This window comes from Chiloscyllium plagiosum, unplaced genomic scaffold (genome assembly GCF_037043375.1).
Source record: "Chiloscyllium plagiosum isolate Xiang-an unplaced genomic scaffold, Cpla_swu_hap1 HiC_scaffold_28, whole genome shotgun sequence".
Taxonomy (NCBI): Eukaryota; Metazoa; Chordata; class Chondrichthyes; order Orectolobiformes; family Hemiscylliidae; genus Chiloscyllium; species Chiloscyllium plagiosum.
In genome coordinates this window covers 26,048,432-26,070,982 of record NW_028270166.1, presented here as the reverse complement: position 1 = coordinate 26,070,982, position 22,551 = coordinate 26,048,432, and the positions used below count along the sequence as shown (strand labels likewise).

The 22,551-nt window shown below is 40.9% G+C and overlaps 1 protein-coding gene across 4 annotated transcripts in view; it reads left to right on the top strand.

Moving 5' to 3' along the window:
• nfic (nuclear factor I/C) overlaps positions 1-22,551 on the top strand; it is an 813,295-nt gene that overhangs the window by 683,738 nt on the left and 107,006 nt on the right. For all 4 annotated transcript variants that reach the window (XM_087976064.1, XM_087976061.1, XM_087976063.1 and 1 more), the window contains one exon: positions 14,751-14,925. In XM_087976064.1, the coding sequence (XP_087832190.1) occupies positions 14,751-14,925 (175 nt within the window). The remainder of the gene's footprint in view (positions 1-14,750; positions 14,926-22,551) is intronic.

Sequence of the window (22,551 nt, the reverse complement as noted above, 5' to 3'; positions counted from 1 at the left end):
CAGATGGCTGCAGTAGATGTTAACCTTGGCAAAGTTGTAGCCCTCTCACTTCTGAATCAGACAGCTGTGGATTCAAGACTAGCTCCAAACACATGACTGCCCAGTTTGGACTGACAAATCAGTGCAATACCGACAATGTCATGCACTGTTGGGTGCTGTCAAACAGATGAGATATTAAACTGAGGTACCGTCTGACCCTTCAGGTGTTCTCAGAAATAAAAACTATTTGCATAATTTGGCTTGACATTTCCATGGTGAGTCAAATGTAAATGATCCCATTTGTGGTTTTGAGAAAGATCCTGCCAGTCCTCCCAGCCTTCTGGCCAAAACATATTGTTTAACCAATGTCACTAAAACACACTACCTAGTAATTAGCAAATTGCTGTTTGCGAATTTTGCTGTGCACAGTTGGTTTTGTTTCTTACATTATTGCAGTGGCTGCACTTCAAAAATAATTGAGTACAGTGCTTTGGAACATGCTGAGACTGAAAAAGTTGCTATATAAATGAAAATCTTTTCTTTTATAACTGTAAATGAAATCTTCCACCTGTGAGAGCACATCACATAATGTAACCCACTTCCAACTCCTTTTAGAGAGAAAATGATTTAAAAGCCTGACATAAAAAGATGTCAATAAGAAACATTTCCTTTGATTGGGATGCTTTGGCAACATGGTAAACATGGAAAAGTTTTCCCCATTTGTAATTTTAAATGTAGTAGCAAAATGCTCTAATATAGTATTTATACTTTTACCAGAAACTGAAGGATTTATCCCTCAGAATTACTGCCATCGGGTTCTAATTATGGTCAGGGAGGTGTTCAATAACCTTGTAGCTCTGGTAAGCAATAAATGCAGTCTTTTCTTCATGTGTATCATTATTATATTAATGTAGAATTATCATTTTGAAATTACTCAAGTGGAAAAAGCTGAAAAGTTGTGTTTTATTATAATTTAGCGAGCTTTCTTTATGATCCTCTCACTCACTTCTGCCCACAACCCCAACGTGACTAAACCTTTTATTTTTTTCTTCAAACACTCCACTCAGCAATTTCAATCTGTTCTCTTCTGGTAATGCATGTCCCAAAGATTGAAACAACTATCAAAAAAGAGTTTTTCCACTTCTAACTGTTATAGCTTCTGGTTTCCCGAATGACTTTTGCTGCGAACATCGTATCTGTCAGGAAGTCTAACAGCCTTTGTCTTCAATCCTTTGATGTTGAATTAGACTAAGCTTTTTATTTGTAATTACTACTTGATGTCAGTATGACCTTGTGTCAAGCACAACTTCTCTCCTGCTCTATCCTGGTCCTGATCTCACTATTCAACAGTATTCACCAGTGGAATGTTAAGTGACACACTTTTACCTTGAAGGGCAGAGTTGTTCTTAGTTTGAGACTGACATCATATATTGTACTCTGCAAAAATATTGTCTTTACAATTTGTGTCCAACGAATGGCTGTGTCAAGAAGATAGGAAGCTATAGTATGAACACAGTAGTAACTGTCTGAAGTTATTCAAATACTGTTTCCATAAATACTAAGTCTTATTTTAAATGACATTTGAGTTTATATATTCCAACTTTTTCTGCACATGTGGTACGGTACATTGCAACAGAACATTTTACCTTAGGGTATATCCTTTTTAAACACTGCTGAATGAAAATCCCATTTGAGTGTCTGAAACTAATTTTGGAACACTCAATACTGTCATCAAGTACAGAAATATAAAACAAACTGTTTTTCAGCTGTCATACCTGCTGTACATTCTTTCTGTTCACTGACAGGGATTAACAGCTCTTTAATGAAACCAGCTTTTTATTTTTGTGCTGCTGGAATCAGTCTCTTGCTGTGCCCAGTGTTCAGAAATCCCAGGTCTCCCAGCAGCCTCTGTTCAAAAGATGTGTCTGCATCTTTGATGTTGCATAAAAATGTCTTCAGCCATGACATCTGAGCTGTGCCTATAAGGAGAAATCTTTATATAGTGAATGCACAAAGTTCTGGAAACATTCATATAGTGTGCTGTGTCTGAGCATCAAGCTCAAAAAGTGGGAAATCTTAGAAGTTGAGATCAAAGAGATAATGCACATTTCAGGCTCAGTTTTTATAGTAAGAACTGTTTTGTCGGAAACATTTTACCACAGGTCACTTCTGTGGTATAACTCAGTAAAGTTTATATGCTTCAAATAATTACTGTGAGACGTTTAAACAGTATCACTTGCTGTCGCCTCCACTTCAGTTTCTTTGTTCTGACAGAAGCTTCTTTGCATTGCTGAGTCAGTTTCGGTCCACAAGAGACAACTCGGCCTCCTTTGAAGTGTAGATTATACTTTATTGTCTTATCTGTTAGATGGTTCACCAAAAGGGATTTTTTCATGGCTTTCAGATTCTGTATAAAAAATTTAACTTTTTCTTCTTGAAGTTGGTGTTTAATTTATTTTTGAAGTGTACTAATTATTAATCTAATATATAGCCAGTCAATTAAAATTTTAGATACAAAAAGTCACTCACTGAACTTCATGAAAATACCATATAAGTTACAATATGTGATCTTTTGATCAATCCTCCACACGAGTAAAGGACCACTTATTGAACACCAACAGCATGTGATAATTGATTTTTTTACATAGCTTGAGTTTTAACGTTAGTCTAAAAGGTACACCATAAAATGAGAACTTGAACAGGTTAATTAACTACAGCCTCAATTTTCTCTTTTACTGCCACTAATGTTTCCACTTCAGCTACCTGTACTGTGTGTTATTGTCTGGTGACACGACTAATGGTAATGGAATTATTAATAACCCATTTTGCTTTCTCTGCTGATCAGTCTCCTGTCGCTCCAAAACTCTGCTAACTTTGTAAAAATCCTTACTTTAACAGTGATGCAGACATCTAATTACTCCAGAGTCTTGAGACCCAATGGTCTCTTTCTATTTTCTAATAGGATCATGGGGCTTTAACCACCAATTTTGAAGCTAACCACCAATTTTGAAACTGCCCATCAGATTCTGCAAGGAATACAAGCAGTGAAATGACATTTCGGTCATGCCCGTACCTATCCAATTGTATCCACCTAGGTTCCTTTCTTAACCTGCTCTTCTGCGCAGCAGGATCCTTCTGTGAATCTGCAGATTAGATTATAATGATGCCTGCAGGTCCAGCTTTCACCATAAACAATGAGTTGCATGTGGAACATGCTATGTGTTTCCTATTGCACTAATCTTGTAGCAAATGGATCTATAGGCTGAAACAAGATTTGGGCGGAGTTAAAAGAGCCAATGCATTTGACACTCAGGATTTAAAAACTCCTCAGCCTCAAGGGTCCAGTGTTCTGTACAGTTTGCTCTTCTCCTCTGGCTCCAGTCACACACCTTGCTCCTCCTGTTCAAAGAAATGGCTTTTGAATATCTGGACCCAGTTTTCATTCCTGAAACCTATAGGCCGGGTTGGAAAACTTTCCAGCTCTACAAATCCAACTTGGGAGAAAGGGCTCCAAACAGTTGGATTTTTGTTCTGGCAGATGGATGCCAATTGGAGTTGTGTTTGCTGCCCCCTAAAGAGTTTGGTGGTGATGACAGAGGCTTCCATGTGAGAAGGCAAGCTGTTTAAATGTCTGTCTCTGCTGTGGCATTGGTTTTCCCCAATTGGAAAAAAAATTATAAAACCAAACACAGCCCATTTGCCATTACACCACACTCCCCCTCATCATGCACTTGATTTCCATGCCCCATCAATACCAATGCATGCTGCATCATAATCTCCATGGCCTTCATATGCTTCATCCCAACATAGTGCCAAGTCAAGCAATCTGTAACTATCTCATCCATTGCCATAGTCATTTAAAGCCTTTACACTAACCTATTATCAAATTATGCCAACCCATGCTTCCACCCACCATTTACTTTTACCTTAACTCTCCATGCCAACTCACCCTGTGTTCACTGTGAACAGACCTCAGAAACCATGGTGAGATTAAATACATTTTTATTTATTATATATAAAACTATTTTTAAAATAAACCATGAATGAGAAAAATGTAAAATAAAAGAAAATTAATAAGTAATTGATAACATCTCATTCAATATATGTAAATCCTTTGAAAGATTTAGTCCTTTGTAAAAACAAATAATTTTTTGAAGTACTTAATCCCTCATAAAGTTCGTATTCATAGCCCCACATCAAAGCACCACATCAAAGTTTGCTCATCCATTTACTCTCCCAATACTATGATAATGTTAGGTTGTAAAAGCATTCAAGAAGCATAAATGTTAATGTCACTTTTTTTCTTCAATTTTAGGCCAAATGATTTTTTTAAATATAAAAGTGCTTGGAGATTTAAGTGGTTCAACAGCTTGACAGAGCTTATCAGCTTTGTATGCACATTCAATTGTATTCAAATACCTGATTTCTCCAAAAGAAGACCTTACCCTCACAGAGAACTCCACTGGATTTTGTCCATTTCTTCAAACATCCACAAGTTGTGTCTTGGAAAAACCCAGTAATGAAACTCTCTCTGTTTGAAAGCATATGTAATTTTAAGTGTGTTGCTGCTTCAGTGAACAGTAGATGCACGAAGTGCCAAGAGCCCACCCATATCTCGCACCTTCTCCCAGCAAGCAAGTGATTACTGAGTCTGTGGGTGGTGCTTCCAGAATCAGGGCTGTGATGCCATTTCAGCTTTTTTGGAGCCTTTTTGGTTTTAATGACCATTCAGGTTTCTGTGCACTTGTTTGTTCCGTGTGAAATATAAGTCACTCAAAACCGATTCATTTGGTGTTAAAATTGGGCACATAAGCTTTCACAAAGAATTATATTTTCATCGTTAACAAATGTTTGATTGATTGGATGTAAATTGTAATTGCAGATGTTAATGAAAGGCTATTTGTAAAAGCTAACAGGGTCTGCATTAGTTTCCTGCTTGTGCATCGTTGGTACTTATCTAATTTATTTTGGCAACGGAGTGCCACACGAGAATGTACATTTGTTGGATATTTCAAAGCGATCGCTATATGACTTCATTGCAGTGTTCCCTGACAGATAGTGCATCTTGAAGTACAGTCGTGACAATCATTTTACAGCCTGGCACAGAATAAAATACAAATGGCATTGTTCCAAGCATTACATTAGCATTATAAGCTCTTTGTAAAATTAGAGTGCAGAATAGGGCTGTAAATTTGCACCAAGGCTGACCTCATTTGCAATGGAAAATGCAGAGAAAATGCATTTCTATTTTAACATACATAGTAGACTTCAGTCAAGGGACTCTTTGGATCAGAAAATTAATTCAAGCTCACAACTTACATTATTTTGGCATTTCCATTAGCTGGAGCATGGTTTAGTTTTTTGTAGTATATGTTGCACTATTATGTCTAGTTTTGAATAATTCATTGCTGGCAGGTAGTGGACCCATAACCAAAGTGCAAAGTAGTTTCTGTGCCATGATACCACCAATGAAAGGTAACTGTTGCAATAAAAACTGGTTTAATAAACTAGATTCATATTCATGAGAGTTGGCAAAGTTAAGCAAGAGAAGCTTAATTTGTTCAAATTGTTGAAAAGCTTTGAGAAGAGGGATAAGACATTTTCCAACAGATTTTAATGCCATTTAGGCAAAGAAAATGTTAAAGCTGAGGTAACAGCGGCATTAAAGGGGGCATTAAACACAACTGAAAAAAAATGTTTGAGGGATCAGGCAGGAAGAAGGAAATGAATATTTGAGAATCTTGAGAGAAGCTAGAACTAGCACAGTAGCTTGAGACATATGGTGAAATTTGCGTGATTCGTTGTTTGAATTTATATTGGTAAGGACATGAAACAGGTGAGGTCATGTGACATAGCGGTTGTTATTTTTCCGAGTAGTTAAGAATTGGACAGAGTAATAATTTGGTTTTCTTATTGACTATCTCTCTCAATTCCTGATTTGGAGATGCCGGTGTTGGACTGGGGTGTACAAAGTTAAAAATCACACAACACCAGGTTATAGTCCAACAGGTTTAATTGGAAGCACACTAGCTTTCGGAGCGATGCTCCTTCATCAGGTGATTGTGAATCTCTCTATTCCTTAAGTGAGATCAATGATTCACTTTCCATTGATTCACCCTGTGTGGCATCAAAAACACTGAAGTATCTGTATCTGCTTTACTCAGCACAAATCCTCCATAATACTTCGGCAAGTTTGCTAATCCTACTCCACAAGCTTATTCCTCTTTGCCTTGCTCTTTTTCCATTAAAGAACTAAAGTGAACACACATGAGCAAGCTCTGCTTGCTGTGTTTCATTGTGTTTTGAACCAGATGAAGATCATCACCAAAGTACAAATATTATTATTGCATTGTCTGCAAAAACTTCAGTTGCCCAGGCTCCGAGAGGCAGTCTGCCTTCCAGCTCATGGCAAAGGCATTTTATTTCCTGCATTTCATACTAGTCCTGATTAGTTGTACTATTTCTGCAGGGTTTCCATTAGTCTTACATGTAAGTTACTGCCCATAACATTCAGGAAACTTTGGACTGAATGTGACATCAAGGAGCCAAGTAAGCATGGAAATGGAAATCAGGAGAAAATTCAATGCTGGTATGAATCATACCTGGTACAGACTAAGATGGTTGTGGTTGATTGAGGTTAGTCATCTGACTTCGTGATATCTCAACAGACGTTTGTCAGGATTGGGTCCTAAGTCCAACATCTTCAACTGCTTCATCAATGATCTTCTCTCCATCATTAAGTCAGAAGTGAGGATATTTGCTGATAATTGTATAATGTTCAGCACCATTCACAACCCCTAAAATACTTAAACAATCCAAAAACAAATGCAGCAAGACCTAGACAATATTCAGGTTTGGGCTGACAATTGCCAAGTAACATTCACACCACACAAGTACCAAGCTATGACCATCTGCAACAAGAGAGAATCTAACCATTGCCCTTTGAAATTGAATTGCATTACTATCCCTGAACTCCTCACTATCAACATCCTGGGTATTACCATTGACCAACAATTAAACTGGACTAGCTATATTGGTAATGTGACTACAAACACAGGTCACAGATTAAAATTCCTGCAGCAAAAAACTCACCTCCCAAAGTCTGACCCCCATCTACAGGGCTCAAGTCAGGGGTTTGATGGATTACTGCCCACTTGCCTGGATAAGTACAGCTCCAGGAGAAAGTGAGGACTGCAGATGCTGGAGATCAGAGCTAAAAATGTGTTGCTGGAAAAGCGCAGCAGGTCAGGCAGCATCCAAGGAGCAGGAGAATCGACATTTCAGGCATGAGCCCTTCATCTCTTGCTCCTTGGATGCTGCATGACCTGCTGCGCTTTTCCAGCAACACATTTTAAGCTCTGATCTCCAGCATCTGCAGTTCTCACTTTCTCCTAGAAGATTTTAACCTATTGCGAATCCTCTTGCAAGGATGTCTTCCTTGAAGAAGCTCTCTTCCTCCCTCTACAAGGATTTCAGTGAGTCCCTCACTGCACACCCCAGGTCATCTCCTCTGCCCAGAAGCTCTTCAGCCACGTTCTCAAACAGACTCGCTACCACAGCCATATCTCCTTCCTCAGCACCTGCCTACGGAACCGACTGACCCCGCACGGACTCCGGACGATTCCTGAAGAAGGGCTCATGCCCGAAACGTCGATTCTCCTGCTCCTTGGATGCTGCCTGACCTGCTGCGCTTTTCCAGCAACACATTTTCAGCTAAGTACAGCTCCAACAACATTCAAGAAACTCTACACCATTCAGGACAAAGCAGCCCGTTTGATTGGTGCCTCAACTGCAAATATTCACTCCCTTCCCCACCAGTGTTCATTAACAGTAGTATGTATTATCTACAATATGCACTGCAGAAATTCACCAACACTCTTTAGACATCCTCCCAACTCTCACCTGTTACAATCTGGAAGGACTAAGACAGCAGATGCATGGGAACGCCATCACCTACACGTTCCCTTGCTAGCCACTCACCATTTTCACTTACAAATTAATGTTATTCCTTAAGTGTCACTGTGTCAAAATCCTGGAACTCCTTCCCTAACAGTATTGTGGCTCTGCCAATACCAAATGGACTACCGCAGTTCAAGAAGGCAGCTGACCACTGCCTTTTCAAGAGCATCTAGGGATAGCTAATAAATTCTGGCCCAGCCAGTGGCATCAACAACCTACGAATGAATAAAAAATAAATAAACTAGGAAATTAAGGATTTTTCACTCCTTATGTCTTAAAGAATTGTTAGCATTTCACATTAGGATGTGTGAATGTATGACTATTAATGTAATAAAGGAGGAGAGCATCAGATTGTCACAGAACTAGTAATTCAGAGAACCAGGTTAATACTTTGGAAACATGGATTCAAATCTTACCATTAGCAGCTGCCCAGATTTATATTCAATTAATTAATCTGGACTATAAAGCCAGTCTCAGTAATATTGCCATGACAACTATAATTGATTGGTGCAAGAACCCATTTGGTTCACTGATGTCCTCTGGAAAGAATATTTAACATTCTCATGGAACACATGGAGAACTAGCTATTTGGATACAGAACTGGCTCAAAGGTAGAAGGTGATGGTGGAGGGTTGTTTTTCAGACTGGAGGCCTGTGACCAGTGGAGTGCCACAAGGATCGGTGCTGGGCCCTCTACTTTTTGTCATTTACATAAATGATTTGGATGCAAGCATAAGAGGTACAGTTAGTAAGTTTGTAGATGACACCAAAATTGGAGATATAGTGGACAGCGAAGAGGGTTACCTCAGATTACAACAGGATCTGGACCAGATGGGCCAATGGGCTGAGAAGTGGCAGATGGAGTTTAATTCAGATAAATGTGAGGTGCTGCATTTTGGGAAAGCAAATCTTAGCAGGACTTATACACTTAATGGTAAGGTCCTAGGGAGTGTTGCTGAACAAAGAGACCTTGGAGTGCAGGTTCATAGCTCCTTGAAAGTGGAGTTGCAGGTAGATAGGATAGCGAAGAGGGCATTTGGTATGCTTTCCTTTATTGGTCAGAGTATTGAGCACAGGGGTTGGGAGGCCATGTTGCAGCTGGACAGGACATTGGTTAGGCCACTGTTGGAATAATGCATGCAATTCTGGTCACCTTCCTATCAGAAAGATGTTGTGAAACTTGAAAGCGTTCAGAAAAGACTTACAAGGATGTTGCCTGGGTTGGAGGATCTGAGCTACAGGGAGAGGCTGAATAGGCTAGGGCTGTTTTCCCTGGAGTGTCGGAGGCTGAGGGGTGACCTTCTAGAGGTTTACAAAATTATGATGGGCATAGATAGGATAAATAGACAAAGTATGGGGTAGGGGAGTCCAGAACTAGAGGGCATAGGTTTAGGGTGAGAGGGGAAGGATATAAAAGAGATCTAAGGGGCAACGTTTTCACGCAGAGGGTGGTACATGTATGGAATGAGCTGCCAGAGGATGTGGTGGAGGCTGGTACAATTGCAACATTTAAGAGGCATTTGGATGGGTATATGAATAGGGAGGGTTTGCAGGGATATGGGCCAGGTGCTGGCAGGTGGGACTAGATTGGGTTGAGATATCTGGTTGGCATGAACGGGTTGGACCGAAGGGTCTGTTTCCATGCTGTACACCTCTATGATTCTATGACCTTACCTTATATGGTCAACATGTGTTTTCAGGCCCACCAGAGGTTGACTCTTAGCTCCCTCTGAAATAGTCTAGCAAGCCATTCAGCTCAAGGGATGGTCAAAAAATGTTGGTCTTACCAGCGATGCCCACTTTCACTGTAAGAATTTTTAAAATGATGATGGCATTCCTTAATTTTTTATCTAGCTTTTAAATGAAGGTGTACATCAGACCACTGATAAATGAATATAATGTTACGTGGTCATGGATTTGTTTATAATTGAACCAAATCAGCATGAGAAGCAGTTACTGACACTTAAGAACAATCTTGAGAAGATCAATTTTAGAAAACTTCCATATTTGAGAGAATATATTGAACCATCGTTGACTGGAAAAAACAGGCAAGTTGGCAGTCAAAATGTTCCAAGTTATTTAACCACGCTGGAACATTGAGACACCCATTGTTTGCAATTCAGCATCTGCCATTCAAAAAATGACAAGGAGCTATTCCAAAAGCTAACAGACCCTTCTTTACATCTGCACCTTATTGGAGCCCTAATTAGTTTTAACTCTAGCCCATTGCTTTCCCACTGGGGAAACCCAAAGCAGGAGCGGTCAGCAAATGTAAATAATTTTATTGCCTTATGGGGCCAGGAGTAACATTGCAAGAAAAGCTTATTCTCCACCCTGGAGTCCCCCATTATTCCACCCTTCCACTGCAAGACTTCATGGGAAGTAGATACCAACTACCCTGCTTGTCTTATCACAGACTCGAGAGCACGTGATTGCCGGCCACGTCACACCAACTTCTAACTTGTTTCATCTGCAAAGTCAACAAACGAGTTTTAACTTTAGGCTACATTATCGTTGACCAAGCCATGTTCCATTATAAACAAGTGGGAATTTAATGCACCTGTACAGCTTCCTTCCAGAAACTATCTGGCAGATCAAGCCAGGCCAGTTGACAGCACTATTTCTGCCAGTTACACTACACTGCTGTTGAGTACGTATTTGTGCATTGTCAATTATTCTGCAGTCTCTAACTGGCAAATTTATTCAGTTCTGGGAACTACTTTGCTGTGCCCTGCGTCCTCATGATAACCACAAACTCAAAGTTCAGAAAATATTATTGATGATCTTTTGCCTCAATAGGTTAGAATTATAAACAACATAGAAATGTTCAGCGGTATATTAAAAATGTTGCACATTTGCAAGAACCAGCAGCACTGAAGGTTGCTATGTGCTGGTAAATGAAAGCATCGAAGACATGGTAAGTTTCTCATGAACTCCCTTACAAGTTAGTCAATCTGCTGAAGAAGCACCTGGCAACAATTGTATGACTGGAGTAGGTTGCTACTGTATTTCTCTGGAGCAATGCAACATGCGCACCTTCCAGTACTTCAGAGCAAGTGTCCTTAGATCAGAAAGTGGATAACACCAGAAGGCTACTGTGTGAATTAGATGTTATCCTCAAATTCAGGGCAACTGAAGGGCCACCTAAAGCCTCTTGCTGAAACCCTGCAGCCAACGATACTTACTCTTTGCAAGTGTAGCAATGTTCAATAGTAAAGCTCAACGGTATCTCACAAACATTAGAAAAGCTAAGGTAGTAAGTTGGTTGTGTTTGAGTTTTGATCAGATTTTCTTTTTTGATTATTAAGAAAGAAATAGCAGTAAATCAAAGGGCACTTTTGCAGTTTAGAAGATTGAAGGCAGTGATGCAAGTGGTGCTTTGAGCCACTTGTTGCTAACGAGAAGAAAACTGAGATATTGAACATATACATCCAGGATGAGTGCCATGTGCACTGATTTTCTGACTGCCCAGACACTTGTTCAGCTGTTTTCAGATATACAATGCATAAGTTCTATTCTCTGACTTTGATTCTCAATTCTTGCCGTCATTTTCTATCTCTATAATTCTATTGTTTGGCACGTTTCTCTGTCAAAGTTCTGAATACAGAGTGAATAAGGCAATCTTGGAGGAAGGTGTGGAAAGTGTACTCTAAGCAACTCCCAATCTCTCCAGATAGCTAAGGCATTACTTCAAGGTGACACTAATGCCCTCGGTAATGATCCTGGTGCTGCAAGAACTTTGTTTTTTTTGTCTGCACCGTGTCATTGAGAGCTGAAAGGGTACCAATTGGCAGGACTACAAGAAGGTAGCTTTAATCCTGAAAAGGCATTTTTCAAGTATCTTCTCATTTTCAAGACTGATGAGCATGGTTGACTTTCCATAATATAATCATCCTGGCTGCTTTCTGAATCTTACAGATTTACTAGTCATTGACCAGCTTTGTAACAATGCAAGAGAAATTCATCTTTGCTCTTGTTAAAGTGAGAGCTTCAAATGTTCAACAACATAAGCTTTTCATTTGACAGTGTCTGTGGATTTGGATCTCGATGCTAAAAAGTAGTGTCCAGCGCAATGTGCCACCTCAGTTTCCTCAGATATTGCACTGCTTGTGCTGGTAGTCATCAGCTTTCGCTCAGAAACGTAACAAGTCCAATGAAAATAGCACCTGTTGCATACCCCTTTTGATCATTTGGGAGAAGATATGTGGTGTCGGCCCAATGAGCAAAGTATTACTTTGTGCAAAGAAGGTCAACAAAAGTTGGCTGACCTCTGGAAAAGTAACCAAAGGCTTAAAAATTAAGAAGCTTTGTAATTGTTAAAACTGCTATTCGTAACTTCCAGATTGTCTGGCAGGCTGCTTGAAGCAGATGATAATGTTCTCCAAGTACTTTTTAACAGGATTTTTACCTCCAGAATAAGTTACAGCCAGGTTAGTTGATGTTGGCTTCAGGCACTGCCATCAAACAATGTTTCTGTGCTTTAGCTCAGCATCATTGCAGACTCCCCATTCATCAAAGTATAAAATCCCAACTTGAATATTGAGTAACTTGAAGCTAAATCTACATACTAAAGTTCGCCATCCACAAAAAAAACGCGAAGAAATTTTGGGTAGTGCATAGGATGTGAGCAGTCATCACAGTTTTGGGCCTTATCACACAATTGCTGCTGATCTAAAGCTTCACACCAACAATTTCTGCGCTGAGTTTATTGACATGTTTATGATGCTTATATTTGAAAAGTGAAATATAGTAGACCATGTATGGTCAGGAGTTAAAATGAGCCAGTCGCTATGCTCCCTAACCAGAATTGAAGACTGCACCCAGAAAGTTGAAGGCAGCTGTTACGTAGCAAAAGAAGTTGGGGAATAGTTCCAAATCAAAAGAATAATGAATATTATATATTTTACAAATGTTTTCTATATACTTGACTTACAATTGGACCAGATTTTCTTCACGTATAGGTCAGTGGGTTAGTTATCCTTAAAATGGATGCATTGACAATTGTTACAGTGAGCAAAAATAATGCACAAAACTTGAAGGAAAAATACTAAAATGTTTAAGACCAAACACTACTAAAGTTTCTCAAAAGGATGAACTTATATTCTGCCTTTGTCATGTTTGCATTTCTTTGGAAGAAACTTTCAATCTTAACCATCCAATTGATAATACATGAACGACAGGTTAATTAAACATGCAACATCTCGTAGTTTGCACTTGTGAAGAATTTGTTTTTGAGTATGAATGTTCTGTTTACTCCCCTCAATAGGAATCTATAATTACAGTCCAAAAACACTCAGTCGAGGTTACTAATAGATTTCATATTGATCAAAGAATAACTTTTTTCAGAAAAATTGTGATTTTTAAATTATTTTTTCATACACAGATTGATCTGGGTAACTAGGTGTGGCCATGCTAGTGATATTAAACCCACAGTTTAAAGGTTGGAATTAAGATTCCACAAAAGCAAAATTAACATATCAAGCTCAACAAATCTAGTATGCCTGTGGAAGTAGTCAGATCATTGCAAAAACCCTTTTTAAACCATTATTTTATGGGGAAGGGAGCTAGACATTCCAACAATCCAAGAACATGTCTTTTTGTAAAGAAATGTATTGACTGAATGGGTGGAATTTAATGCCCGCCCCCACAGGTAAATTTGCTGGTAGGTAAAGGTCACTTAATCAGGAAGGAGGATGATATTTGGGGACTATGGCACCTTTCCTTTTCTGCCCCAATTAAGTCTGGAATCAGGAAGTTCCTGGATGACCTTCCACTCTGCTCCCATTTGAGGACCTTGTGTGGATAATTAATGCACACTTAAAGTTCTCGCCTTACCACTGCTTGTATTCCCATGTGGTGCCCAAGCACTCGCTATGCTGGAAGCTTAAAAAACAAATCCTTTCGGATTGCAAGCCACTCCCAAGGGGCAGGTCCCTCCTTGAGAGCCTGACCAAGTGACCCAGCATGGGGGTGACCTTCCCTTGCTGCACTCCACACTTCCTTCACCATTTCCACATTCCTGTGATCTTCCCCAGCCATCCTCCCATCGTTCACCTGTGGCCAAGACGCCTCAGTGTCTGGGCCTCAGTTGGACTGCGTTACCAGTGGCAGCTACCACCTCAGCAAGGCACTGCTTGCTTCGGGTTGGCAGTCCTCAGAGGGATCGATCTCCAGGGAAGATCAAGTTCTGTCCAGTAAGTGCCAAATTGGGACTTCATTCTGCAAGTCTTCCTCAAAGGAGATGACATGGACTTTTAACCAGCAGACAAGACTGCCCCACGCTACAATCACCTCCATTAAATACTACCCTATATTTGTATTGGTCAAGCCAAGTTGACAATGTATTCAATGGAGTTAGATCAGTTAATAAGCTGGATTCAAATTGTGCTGCCTGCACCTTTAACACAGTTGGTTTTGAAAGTACTCTGCATTAATTTCTTTTTCACTCTAATGTCTTCATTAATTTATATTTAATACTGATCAAAAGGCCTAGTTGAAGGTAGGTTTGATTCAGAAAGTCCATTCTGCATCCTCCACTTATGAAGATATATTTGACTGCTGGAGCAATTGCACTCATGTTTTCACTCAAGAAAACAATGCCTCCTACCTCTTAACAGAAGAACTGTTGAATGCAGCATATTTATTTATTCAACTTAAAAGTGATCTAAATTAGGTTGATTCCCCATGTAAACAGCAGTCTTACCAATCTGATCTGAATTACAGTAACATACAGTCTGCCATAGTAAGAATTCCAAAGTATCTTTCATGAATCTCTTTTATTATAATCATTAAGTATGGTGTTTTCTTTACAGCTGAATGGCAGTGGTCAAGTGGTAAGCAAAGTCCCAAGCCACTACATTTCTACACAGATGCTGGCGCCGCCACCTCCCCCATCCATGGCCAGATCAGTAACATTGGCAATGCCACCAGACACCAAAACAACCACAACAACCACAGAGGGTGGAGCAACATCGCCAACATCACCCAGTAAGCATTTTCTGTTTGCATAAGTACAGATTGCAGAGATTTGTAACTTTCCTCAGACTGTAGAAAAATGACTTTCTTAAAATTCACAGAACGCCTACAAAAAGGCAAGGTGCTTATTTGTAATTAGACTTTATTGTTCAGTTTAATCACACCACTGACGAGACATAACTTTTAGGGTTCTTCAGTATTTGATGTCTTGAGACGTTCCTGAAGCCCATTTGTCAACTATATTATGATTTAATTTGTAGAAATGAAAATATATCCATTATGTTTTTGTGAGACACGCATATGGAAACAATCATTACTTAGCTGCATCATGGAATGTATTCTAGGCATTGTACTTCACAAAAAGTATTTTAAAGACTTGAATACATTACTTGTAGTAATTAAGATTGCCAGTTTAAACTTTTTCTTTTACTGTGATAGTTCAATAGCAAGGAGTTCAAGTTACTAAGTTTAAGTATATAAGTTTAAGCTTTTTAACAAAGCTCTGTATCTGTATTAGATTCTCTACAGTGTGGAAACAGGCCCTTCAGCCCAACAAGTCCCCACCGCCCCTCCGAAGAGAAACCCAACCAAACCCATTCCTCTACCCTATATTTATCCCTGACTAACACACCTAACACTGTGGGCATGGCCAGTTCACCTGACTTGCATACTTTTGGACTGTGGGAGGAAACCGGAGCACCCGGAGGAAACCCACGCAGGCACTGGGAGAACGTGCAGACTCCACACAGTTAGTCGCCTGAGGCGGGAATTGAACCCAGGTCTCAGGCGCTGTGAGGCAGCAGTGCTAACCACTGTGCCACCGTGCCACCCACACAGGCAAGAATTGAACCCAGGATCCTGGTGCTGTGAGGCAGCAGTGCTAACCACTGAGCCACTGTGCCCATCTACTAATTTTTCAGTAATCCAAATCAGTGATTCTTTTTGTCAGTCACCAGCATCATTTTTTTTTGGGTAAACTCTAAAGTTAAATCTTGAATTTCCATATACATTTTTCCATATCACCTGCTTACAAAATAGGCTTCTTTCCATCTAGTGAATCTGAAGTTGAAATCCAGATTTGACTCTGGACCAATTCATTCACTACCCTTCTCCAGCCCAGTTTCTCTGAGCTGTTATACCTGGTTTCTACATGCTGATGTTGCTGTAATATATAATATCAAATAAAAACTGAAATTGGTGCAGAAACTCAGCAGGTCTGGCAGCATTTGTGGAGAGAGCAACAGAGTTAATGTTTCAAGTCCAAAGACTTATTCAGAATTGTTGGATTTGAAATATTAAATGTTTCTCCACAAATGCTGCTAGATGCTGAATTTCTCCAATATTTTCAGTCTTCATTTCAAATTCCAAGCATCTGCAGTATTTGCATTTATTTCTCTTTGTGTATGTTTTGTCAACCTACAGTCCGCTGCAGCAAGACTTCATTGTGTTTGATTTTAATTATCATTGCTTTGAATTGCTGTCATTTCACATTACGTCTGCAATCAGGTATTGCCCAAACATGGTCATATCAATGACCAGACTGAAAAGATTGCAAGTGTGGATTGTTTCCAACTGTATGCTGAAGATATTCAACTTTATCTCTTTATCACTTCACCACTTCTCTGCGCCTCATAATCAATTGTATCCTGTCAAGGCTGACTTCGGTTTAATCACAATTTCATTTGGTTAAACATTGGAAAAAGCACAGCCACTTATTTTTTGTAAATATATCTATTAGCAAGAAAAAAATTTTTTTGACTCCACAAAAATATAAAGTTATTGAAAATATAACAAATAACAAACACCAGTATAATAAAGAAAAACGCAAATTACAATGCAACTACTGTCTACTAACTACTAACCTACTCTATAATACAAAACAAAACCTAACACTGTGCAAAACAGCACCAATAAATAAGTAAGTGACTAATAAAACAAAAAAAATGAACGAACACACAAGCACAAAGTTCCCAAACTAAAGAACTGGAGTGTTGTATATATACCCGTATTAACTCACGAGTCCCCCTCCAGGCCCCTGGGCTCAGCAAACCTAACCATCCCGGTTAAACAAACACCCTAGTTAAGATAGAGGACAAATCTGTATCCAAACGACTTAAAAAGGGCTGTCATGTCTTATAAAACAGGTCTGTTATGTGTTGCTTCATGTTTGTAAAAGAAACCCAAGGGAATGTGCTCCATAAATAATTTCCACCATCCCAGCAAGCCCAGCGGGTTCACAGACACCCAATTCATCAGAGTATTCTTCTGTGCACAGTATGCAAGAATATTAAATAGTTTCTTCCCATGCCCGTCTAAAGATGATAAATTTAGTAGACCTAGAAGGAGAGATATCAGGTCTACTTTAACTTCAGTCCTCAATACCCTCCCTATCTCTCCGGCTATAGCACTCCAATAAACACGGAGCCTGTGGCATGTCCAGAAGCAATGAATAAGAGTACCTACACTTACTTTACATTTGGGCACATTGAAGATGCCCATTTTCTAAACTTTGCCAGACAATCCAGTGCCACATGAACCCTGTGCAGAACCTTTAACTGCATAGTGCATGTCCTTTTACAGATTGAGATCTTTCACACATTCTCCCATATGTCCTCCTACATTTCAGAAGAGATCTCCACTCCCATCTCTTGGTCCCAGACTTCACATAACCAGTTAATAACCTGCCAGGCTGTACCACCCAGCAGGCGATAGAGCGTACTAACCAAGAGGGTGTCACAGAGTCATAGAGATGTACACCATGGAAACAGACCCTTCAGTCTAACCTGCCCATGCTGACCAGATATCCCAACCCAATCTAGTCCCATCTGCCAGCACTCGGCCCATTTCCCTCCAAACCCTTCCTATTCATATACCCATCCAAAGGCTTGTGGAACGTAGCAACAACCTCTCTGTATCAGCTTAAAGGGCTTAGTGAGAAGCGTAGTCTTCTTCAGGGTGAAATCCTAAACCTGAAAAAAACGGAAAAGGTCTCTGCTGGGCAGCCTGTGTTTGCAGCTCAGTTGCTCAAAAGACATCATAACCCCTCCCCACCTCAAACAAGTCTCCCAGACTGGAACTTCTCTCGCTGCCCATAGTTTGAACCCTGAGTCCATCATCCCTGGTCAGAACCCCAGCATACCAACAATAAGGATGAGTTGCGAAGTCTTGGCTACGCAGCCCTCACTCTGACGCATCATCCTCCATGCCTTGACCGTACTAATAACAATGGGGTTCTGGCAGTGGTCCATAACTGTCCTCATGTTATCCATGAACCACAGGTTAATAAGGCTCGATATCCAGCCATATTGAGCCTGGATGCTTACCTGCCTAATCGCATACAAAGGACAGCAGGGAACTCGATTGATACCTCCTGATGTCTGGGAAATCAACTCTGCCCCATCCTTGAGGCAACTGCAATTTAATAAGTTTGATGAGGGGCCGTCCACTATGCCAGACAAAGGAACTAAACCAACCTAAAAGTCTCCGCAAAGTTGACCTGGGAAACATTATAGGGAGCATACGCATGGGATAAAGCAAATGAGGAAGGACATTCATCTTAATGAGAGCTATTCAGCCCAACCATGAAATTGCTGCCTGAAAGTGGGGTGGACACTGATCCATTGTTTTGCCCAAGAGTGGGGTGAATACTGATTCAGTGTGCTCCCATCTCTGGAGATCTCGCCTAATATTGTCAAGCAGGTGAGCAAAGTTAGTCCAAAATAACAGATCAAACATGGGGTTAATAAAAATGCCTAGGTATCGGAAACCTGCCCATCACCACTTAAGAGGGAACCTAGGGCCACCTTCAACCTCTGGCACTTCCTTGAGGTTCCCCAAAGGCATAGCCTACGACTTTGCAAAGTTGATCTTATGTCTTGAAATACCCCCAAATTAATTAATACTTTGTATCAGATGAGGTACGGAGGTCATCGGGTCCAATAAAAACAGAAGGACATCATCCTCATATAGTGTAATCTTGTGTACCCTCGATGCCATTTCAAGAACGGTTATGTGCACTTTCTGATGAATAGCCTCTGCCAGCAGTTCTATCACCAATGTAAACAACAACGGTGAGAGGGGCCAGCCTTGATGACTACCCCTGCCAATCCTAAAGTTCCCAGATTTCACCCGGTTGGTGATGACCACGGCCAGACGGTGGCGATATAAAACCTCCACCCACCTTGCAAAGACCCCGCCCAACCAAAACCACTCTAAGACATAAAAGCGATACAGCCACTCCACCTGGTCAAATGTTTTTTTCTGTATCTAAGGAAATCACCAACCCTTGGATTGATCATTGCTGACATACTTGAACCAAATTCAGCAACCTTCTAATATTATTAGAAGACCTACAGCCCCTTATAATATCTGTCTGGTCCTCTTTACAATACAGGGCAACACCATCTCCAATCTCAGTGCCAAGATCTCAGACAGAATCTTGAAATCTGAATTTAGTAGAGAGATGGGCCTGTATGATGAATGAGGGAAATATTAGCTTCTCTCAAAGATGGTGGTAAGCATTCATGCATATAGGAGTGATGGTACATTTCCAATATCAGTTTTGATAGAATCCCTATAAACTCCTTATAAAACTCACTCGGGAGACCATCAGGGTCAAGCGCATTCCTACTCTGAAGTTGCCTATTTACCTCCTGTATTTCCTGAACTGTCAAGGGGGCATTAAGGAGAGAAGCCTGTTCCAAGGTTACCCCCGGGAGGTCCAGATTCTTAAAAAAGGCTTCCATTTTAGCCCTCCTGTCCTCACAACCTCCAGACCGATACAATTCAGAGTAAAAACTCTGAAAAGCCTCATTAATCCTTTGGCATTGTATGTAAGGACCCCGGCACTGTCTCGAATTGCAGTACTGGATTGGGGAGCATGTGTTTTCCTAATCAGATATGCTAAATACTTCCCTGGCCTATCCCCATACTCAAACAACCTTTGTCTAGCAAAAGCAAGTTATATTTTTGCGGTTTGTGTAAGTATTGAATTCAAGGCAGCCTTTAGGGCCGTGATCCACTGTAGCTTAGTCACTGAAGGCCGCACAAAATGTGCCGCCTCAGTAGCCTTCAACCTTGTCTCAAGTAGACGTTGCTGTTCCCCCTTCTGTCATTTCCGGCTAGCCAAATAGGAAATAGCTAATCCCCTAGCAAAGACCTTAGCAGTTTCCAATAGCATATATGGACTACCAGCCGTGCCTGAGTTGATAGTCAAGAACTCCTGAAACTCCTTCAAAACATATTCCACAAATTTGGAATCCTTGAGGAGAAAAGGATTCAGATGCCACTCCTGGAACCCTAGCTCCTCACTCTTGGCCTTAACCTCCTAATATACCTCCACGTGATCAGAGGTAGCTATATTCTCAATTTTACAACCCATAATCGAATCCAGGAGGGTCAAGGCAGCCAATCCTCGTGTGACATTTACGTGGGTTTGAAAAAAGGTGAAGTCCCTGCCGTAGGGGTGAAGACATCGTCAAATGTCCACCAGTCCCAACTCCTCGCACAAGTCAGTCACCTGCTTGGCATGCAAAGAAATAGTTGGGGATCGTCTAGCCATCCTGCCCACCAACAGATCCAAAGGCAATTGAAATCCCCCCTATAATAATATGCCGTGTTCTAAAGGCACTCAACTTAGAAAAGGCACTAACCAAACATTTGAGGGGATGTGCCAGAGGACAGTAGACATTTAAACTACCATTTTGCTCCCCATGTATCAGGGCCTTAAGTTTCACAAATTGCCCTTGCTCATCCTTCTTCTGCTCTAATAATGTGAACGGAAGATTTTTTCTGGATAAGTACTGCCACTCCCCTACTTTTAGTAGTAAAAGATGAAAAGTATACCTGGTCATTACCCCCCCCCCCCTGCTGTTGTAGCTTCAGATGTTCCCCATTGTCACAATGGGTTTCCTGCAACAGAGCAATATCAACCCTTTCCCTCTTAAGGCTAGAAAGCACATTTTTTTCCTTTTAACGGTGAATGACTTCCCTTGATATTCCAGGTGCACCTTTTAATAAGACACTTATCCATATCTCCTTTCAGAGACCCCTGAACCCCCATGAGGGTGAACCCTGCTTACGAAGCACTGAGCACAAGTAAATAAAGACTTATAGAGTCGCAGAATTGTGTATACAAAAACTACTCTAACATAACTACAAATAACTATTGCTACCAAAGAACTATAAAGAAAATCAACTATAAAACCTTGAACAGGAGACACTCCCACCTTTCCATAGGGGGCACTCACCCTACCCATCCCCTCCTTCACAGCTCGTTCAAGCCTGGACTGTGCCCCAGCCTTAGGCAAAAAATACTAAATAAGGAGATGATCCTTAAGTCAATAAAAAAGGACAAAGTCAGGATAAGCACTTCGCCCATCCCCGGCTCCATGTCACCCCTACTTGTGACTAAAAAAGGAAGAGAACTAAAAAAAAAGGGAGACAACAGAGGCCACCTACAAAATTTCCTGTGATAAAATCCAGCTATAAAAATATAATAGGAACAACATATTCCAAGATTTAAAAAAAAATTATTAGTAAAAGAGAAGGAAAAAAGGGGGAAAAGAGAAAACACAGGGAAAGGAGGAAAAGAGGACGGACATTAACCATATTCTTTAGACCAGTCGGTGTATTTTAAAGTGTCTACAAAGGTCTTAGTTTTATCCGCTGAGTCAAACATATGAACTGAGTCCTCATGGCTGAAATGGAGCACTGCAGAGTACCCCATGGAGTACTGGATGCCCGGGTTCCTCAGCCTCTTTTTAACTTCATCAAAGGACTTCCTCTTTCGAATTACAGATGCCAAGAAATCCTGGAAAGACATGATTGTTGACCCCATGTTGCAGCAGTGCCTGTGGGTCTTTTCCCAGTGATCTGGAGCCATCTACCAATTTTTGCTTGTCCCTGTATGTGTGGGAATGCACTAGGACTCAGCAGGGACACTGTACCGGCCCAGACCTGCGCATTGCTACCCGATAGGTCCTTTAAATCTGCAGCCGGCTGGACTCAATTTGAAGGCCCAGGAACTGCGGCAGCCAGTATTCAAAGAAGCTGACTGGCTTCCCACTTTCTTCACCTTCCGGAAGCCCGGCAATCCGAAGATTCGTCCTCCGATCTCGATTTTCGAGGTTATCAACCTGGTCTCATGAGGCCTGCACTTCCCGCTCCAGTACCTGGGTCCGACTGGACGAGGATTCGAATGCCACTTCCGAGGCCATGGTTCAATCCTCCATCTCCTCCATCCGCTCCCCGAGGCCCTGGAGCTCCTGTTCATGCTTCTGCAGCATGGGCACGATGGGTTGGACCTAGGCACGGATCACCTCACAGATCTCCTCAATCACAACCCCAACCTTCGAGGTAAGTATTTCCATCGCCGCTGCCAATTCCCATGAGTCTGTCACGTCCCCAGGGAGTTTGGAAGAGGCGGCTGCTGCGGTCTCTGGTGTGCCCGGTGCTGCAGGAGAATGTCCTCCCTGCTGTTTTTTGCTCACTCCTTTTCCTTTTGGCATCCTTCCCGCTCCCAAATATTAACGAGTATATGTTCTGTAAGATTTTAAACTAATAGTTCCTCCACATAACTTGGCCAGGGATGACAAAAAATACCAATATGATTTGGCTGTTATGCAGAGCCGTTCATGG